The 6689-nt window shown below is 33.4% G+C and overlaps 1 protein-coding gene across 2 annotated transcripts in view; it reads left to right on the plus strand.

Moving 5' to 3' along the window:
* LOC106468562 (macrophage mannose receptor 1-like) overlaps nucleotides 1–4820 on the plus strand; it is a 23392-nt gene extending 18572 nt beyond the window's left edge. For both annotated transcript variants that reach the window (XM_013928996.2, XM_022396894.1), the window contains 2 exons: nucleotides 757–1197; nucleotides 3824–4820. In XM_013928996.2, coding sequence (XP_013784450.2) covers nucleotides 757–1197; nucleotides 3824–4191 — 809 coding nt within the window. In that variant the 3' untranslated portion in view covers nucleotides 4192–4820. The remainder of the gene's footprint in view (nucleotides 1–756; nucleotides 1198–3823) is intronic.
* The last annotated feature ends 1869 nt before the right edge of the window (nucleotides 4821–6689 follow it).

Genomic DNA, 6689 nt, shown 5'->3' on the forward strand with positions numbered 1-6689 from the left:
TATCTTCTTAAGGAATGAAGAAACGTAATGAAAATACCAAGAAAACATCTACTTTGTATGATATGACTTACGTTTACTTGAACACGATACTTTATTTCTCTGATTTGACTTACATTAAATATCATTTCCCGTAAATTGGGAAGGAGAAGGAACAATAAAATATAACGATATATCGCTCTCTATTGTCGTTTAACTGTGGGTTATGGGAGGAATGGAGAGAAACAAAATCAACTTTTATACGGCCCTCCATTGTAGAGTTTTTAATTATTTTAAAATATAATGATATCCTGTGTACGAAAAGAATACTGCGACATTTTTCTTTGGAAATTCAAGATTTGAAAAGCGTGATTTCTCGTTTGGTTGAAAAGATGACAGATTTTAAGAGGGATTTCTAATAATGTATCACAATTCGTCGTTTCGTAAGCCAGTTTAAACTTTCAAAGTTCTCTTGAATAAAACATGCAGAAGATAGCCTTGAAGGTGATATAAACCAAAAGGTAACATTCCATGGTTATAACTACTAAATCAAAACATACACTTTTCTCACATGTCCTCACCCAATAATAACCACGATATTAAAACACAACTTCTTCCTGTCGTTACTTTTCCATAAATTAAAGACCTTAATTTCTTTCATTAAATACAATTATTTAAAAGAAAAAAAATCAACTGATCATGTGTGAGAATACTTATCTTTATTGAAATTATAAAAACGTATTATAACGTACAATTAATAAATAACGATATTTCTTTCAGGAATGACAGTGGACCACTATCAAGTAGGTTCCCAACTCTTCACCTATACTGCTGGTAAAGCCTATTGTGACACCGAGAATGGAGCCCTTTTCATGCCAAAAAGTCAAATGATCCATGACTTTATAGGAGACTGGCTTAACACAAACTTCAACACCCACCGTTACTGTTGGATAGGTGTTAACGACAATATGACCACAGACACCTACATGTTCCTGGATGGTACGGAAGTGACAGGGTTTTTCTGGACACCATCTCACATGTCAGATGGTGTCCAGTCCTGTGTGGCTATGGACAGAGACCAAGGTTACGATTGGGTGGAACTGCCATGTACGGAGGAACATTTTGCTGTCTGTCAGATATGGGAAGTACAGGGCACAACAGTTACGCCTGGTTCTTCTACAACACAGTTGACTGGACCATCAACTGCGAATCCTTATGTTGGTAAGAACGGAATTTTGTATCCACTGTACATGATACTTTACAAGAAGTGAAATATGTTAGAACTTGTTCTTACAAGACATTGTGATTGTCGTACTATCCTTTATCACAATTTACAAGAAGTGAAACATGTTAGAACTTTTTTCTTACAAGACATTGTGATTGTCGTACTACCCTTTATCACAGTTTACAAGAAGTGAAACACGTTAAAACTTGTTCTTACAAAACATTGTGATTGTCTTTCAATTTTTCTCTTGCCGTTACCTTCAAAGAAATGTTCACTTGACTGTAATATATGCCAAAACATTTTGTCATCAAATTAGTTTGTTGTACACATAGTTAACTCACCTTCTATTCACCGATACAATATAGTCAGTAAACTCACCTTCTATCCACCAATGAAATATACAGTAAACTCACCTTCTATCCACCAATGAAATATACAGTAAACTCACCTTCTATCCACCAATGAAATATACAGTTAACTCACCTTCTATTCACCGATCCAATATAGTCAGTAAACTCACCTTCTATCCACCAATGAAATATACAGTTAACTCACCTTCTATTCACCGATACAATATAGTCAGTAAACTCACCTTCTATCCACCAATGAAATATACAGTTAACTCACCTTCTATTCACCGATACAATATAGTCAGTAAACTCACCTTCTATCCACCAATGAAATATACAGTAACTCACCTTCTATCCACCAATACAATATACAGTTAACTCGCCTTTTATCCACCAATACAATATACAGTTAACTCACCTTCTATCCACCAGTACAATATACAGTTAACTCACCTTTTATCCACGAATACAATAAACAGTTAACTCACCTTCTATCCACCAATACAATATACAGTTAACTCGCCTTCTATCCACCAATACAATATACAATTAACTCACCTTCTATCCACCAATACAATATACCGTTAACTCACCTTCTATCCACCAGTACAATATACAGTTAACTCGCTTTCTATCCACCAATACAATATACAGTTAACTCCCCTTCTATCCACCAATACAATATACAGTTAACTCCCCTTCTATCCACCAGTACAATATACAGTTAACTCACCTTCTGTCCACCAGTACAATAAACAGTTAACTCACCTTCTGTCCACCAGTACAATATACAGTTAACTCACCTTCTATCCACCAATACAATATACAGTTAACTCACCTTCTATCCACCAATACAATAAACAGTTAACTCACCTTCTATCCACCAATACAATATACAGTTAACTCACCTTCTATCCACCAGTACAATATACAGTTAACTCACCTTTTATCCACGCATACAATAAACAGTTAACTCACCTTCTATCCACCAATACAATATACAGTTAGCTCACCTTCTATCCACTAATACAATATACAGTTAACTCACCTTCTATCCGCCAATACAATAAACAGTTAACTCACCTTCTATCCACCAGTACAATATACAGTTAACTCACCTTTTATCCACGAATACAATAAACAGTTAACTCACCTTCTATCCACCAATACAATATACAGTTAACTCGCCTTCTATCCACCAATACAATATACAGTTAACTCACCTTTTATCCACGAATACAATAAACAGTTAACTTACCTTCTGTCCACCAGTACAATATACAGTTAACTCACCTTTTATCCACGAATACAATATACAGTTAACTCACCTTCTATCCACCAATACAATATACAGTTAACTTACCTTCTGTCCACCAACACAATATACAGTTAACTCACCTTCTGTCCACCAATACAATATACAGTTAACTCACCTTCTGTCCACCAATACAATATACAGTTAACTCACCTTTTATCCACCAATACAATATACAGTAAACTCACCTTCTATCCATCCACCAATACAATATACAGTAAACTCACCTTCTATCCACCAATACAATATACAGTTAACTCACCTTCTATCCACCTATACAGTTAACTCACCTTCTGTCCACCAGTGCAATATACAGTTAACTCACCTTCTATCCATCAATACAATATAGACAGAAACTCACCTTCTATCCACCAGTACAACATACAGTTAACTCACCTTCTATCCACCAGTACAATATACAGTTAACTCACCTTCTATCCACCAATACAATATACAGTTAACTCACCTTCTATCCACCAGTACAACATACAGTTAACTCACCTTCTGGACTGGACAGTAAACTTTCATTAATGAACCAAAAAAACTAATTCATCTTTTGGATCGAATGGATTATAGTAACCACTTTATTATAGACGAACGAATTTCTCTTTTATAGATACGATAATTTAAACCATCACTCATATATTTCAGAAAACTATCTCTACTTATAAACTCAACAAGTTAACCATGTTCCTCATATTTCATAAAACTAATTTTCTTAACCACCATAATACATATTTCATAAAACTAAAGTTTATATCAAAAATAGAATATTCTTTGTCAATAAACCTGTAATGGTGTCTTCTCGAATATTTAACAAATTCCAAGTGACATATGTTTGCCATAACTGTTGTAAAAACAAGGAAATAATTTGGAATTATTGAAAAACCGCCTTAGACTGAAACTAAATGTAACATATAATAATGAACAATTGTTAAAGACCGATATTTCTTACAGGAAAGACAGCAGCCACATATCAAACAAGTTCCGAACTCTTCACCTATACTGCTGGTAAAGCCTATTGTGACACCGAGAATGGAGCCCTTTTCATGCCAAAAAGTCAAATGATCCATGACTTTATAGGAGACTGGCTTAACACAAACTTCAACACCCACCGTTACTGTTGGATAGGTGTTAACGACAAGATGACCACAGACACCTACATGTTCCTGGATGGTACGGAAGTGACAGAGTTTTTCTGGACACCATCTCACATGTCAGATGGTGTCCAGTCCTGTGTGGCTATGGACAGAGACCAAGGTTACGATTGGGTGGAACTGCCATGTACGGAGGAACATTTTGCTGTCTGTCAGATATGGGAATGAAACCAGGATATTATTTGTATAATTTTAGTGGAGTCTTTAAACTCTATATACAGAGTGATTCACAGATAATACGACACCTTTGATCCGTCTTAAAAGTAATTTTTATTAGGTCCTTATAAGTCCGTTTGGCTGCAGCAGCATTTCTCATGACAAAAACAAACAAACAAATTTTTATTTAGTTATCCGGATATATATATTTTCTACATGTTCTAGGACCATGTTATATCACCATGTTTAGATCATGTAACAATTATAGATATTTTGGAGTCACCCTGTTTAGATCATGTAATATTTATAGATATTTTGGGGTGTATATTATATTAGTTGAATACACTAATGTTTTCAATCGCATGAATCTGTTGAATTCACTACTTTTAACAATTAATAATTGATGTGTAGATTATAATAGTTGATTAATAATTGAAGTGTAGATTATAATAGTTGATTACACTAATGTTTTTCACCTCATGAATCTGTTGAATTAATTACTTTGAATAATTAATCATTGGTGTGTAGATTACAATAGTTGAATACACTAATGTTTTTCACCTCATGAATCTGTTGTATTAATTACTTTGAATAATTAATCATTGGTGTGTAGATTATAATAGTTGAATACACTAATGTTTTTCCACCTCATGAATCTGTTGAATTAATTACTTTGAATAATTAATCATTGATGTGTAGATTATAATAGTTGAATACACTAATGTTTTCAATCTCATGAACCTTTTGAATTCACTATTTAGAACAATTAATAACTGATGTGTAGCTTATAATAGTTGATTAATAATTGAAGTGTAGATTATAATAGTTGATTAATGATTGGTGTGTAGATTATAATAGTTGAAAACACTAATGTTTTTTCACCTCACGAATCTGTCGAATTCATTACTTTGAATAATTAATCATTGGTGTGTAGATTATAATAGTTGAATACACTAATGTTTTCCATCTCATGAACGTGATGAATTCGCTACTTTGAACAACTTATTTATCAACTCAAAACAAGAAACATGATTTTTAAGCCAAGTTTTTTTTTATATACTTAAAACTTCGAATCTTTTTACGTTACGAGTGGGGGGATTAACATGAAAAAGTATATTGATAAAAGAACCATACTTGAAGTGAAAAACCAGGTAAATATATCTTATTAGAGCTCTTATTTTTCTTCTGGTTAAATAGCCAATTTAGTATCTACTAGATGTTTGGAAATGACCTCACCCTACGAATAACGGAATTTTGTCACACATTTGTGTATAAAAACTTGCAGTTTCTACCACAATGTGTGTTTTATTTATTACACAGTGATCACATAAGAGTTTGTTGTTTTTTTTTCGTTCCAGTAGATATTGATACTTGTTTGTTGGATGAAGTTGTCACTTGTTGCCCATGTCAGGCAAGATGAGCTGATCATAGTTTGAGATGCAGTGACGTATCTAGTTGATTGTTCAGTTTAGGTTGTAGGTTACAAATTCCTTCTTTATTAACATGTATGTTTTATTCTGAAGTGTTCACTGTTCGGTTTTTCGTTATGGTCTTTACTCAGGTGGTTGTAAGTTCCAGAGTTATTGAAAGGACTGTTATGCGCATGCTCCTTGATTCTGGACGCTAAAGTTCGAGTCGTTGACCCAATACAGATTTGCCTGCAACAAGGACACAAATATTTGTATACTACCAGTGATGTTTTTGAAGGATGTATTTTGTTCTTAAACAGGAAAAATTGCGTATCCGTTTGTTCGATTTGAAGATTACTCTTAGGATGACTTGCTGATAAGATGATTGTAGAATGCTTTCGATTTGACTTTTTAGTTTGATGCCGTGGGAACCATATATTCAAAAATACTTTTGTTAATGAGTGCTAGAGGGAAAGCATTTTTTAATCAAAGGTTTTTTAAATATTGATAAGTTCACCATGAAAATAATCATAAGAGCTGGTAAGTTGCTCTATGAATTAAAATATTTATTAAATTAGTTCTGCAACAGTTAGGTATAAATGTGTTGAAATAACAGTACAGGCCAGTAAATGTTGGTTTGTGGTAGTACTTAGTTTCGAGTTGTTGTTCAGGTTGATGACTTCTAGATCTAAAAAAGGCAGCTTAGATTATTTCTGCTTTTCAACTGTGAACTTTATATTCCTGTGCTTTGAATTTAGGTAATCTTGATACTTTTTGACATGTTTTTGCTTTCTGAATACAATAAATGTGTCGTCAACGTATCTCTTATAAACTAGAGGTTTATATTCGGATGGACATGACTGTAACCAATTGGTTTCATGATGAGACAAGAATAAATTAGCTAGTGTGAAAGCAAGTGGTGAGCCCATGACTACACCGTCGATTTGATCATATGTCACATTATTAAACACAAAATGAGATTCTTTGGTGGTAATTTCAAGTAGTTTCGTAAGTTGATTTTTTGTTATTGACTTCAGTGTTATCAGGAAATGATAAATTACTACTTAATTTGATTACTTCATCAAGCGGAATGTTAGTGTA

The sequence above is a fragment of the Limulus polyphemus genome, unplaced genomic scaffold (genome assembly GCF_000517525.1).
Source record: "Limulus polyphemus unplaced genomic scaffold, Limulus_polyphemus-2.1.2 Scaffold3054, whole genome shotgun sequence".
NCBI lineage: Eukaryota > Metazoa > Arthropoda > Merostomata > Xiphosura > Limulidae > Limulus > Limulus polyphemus.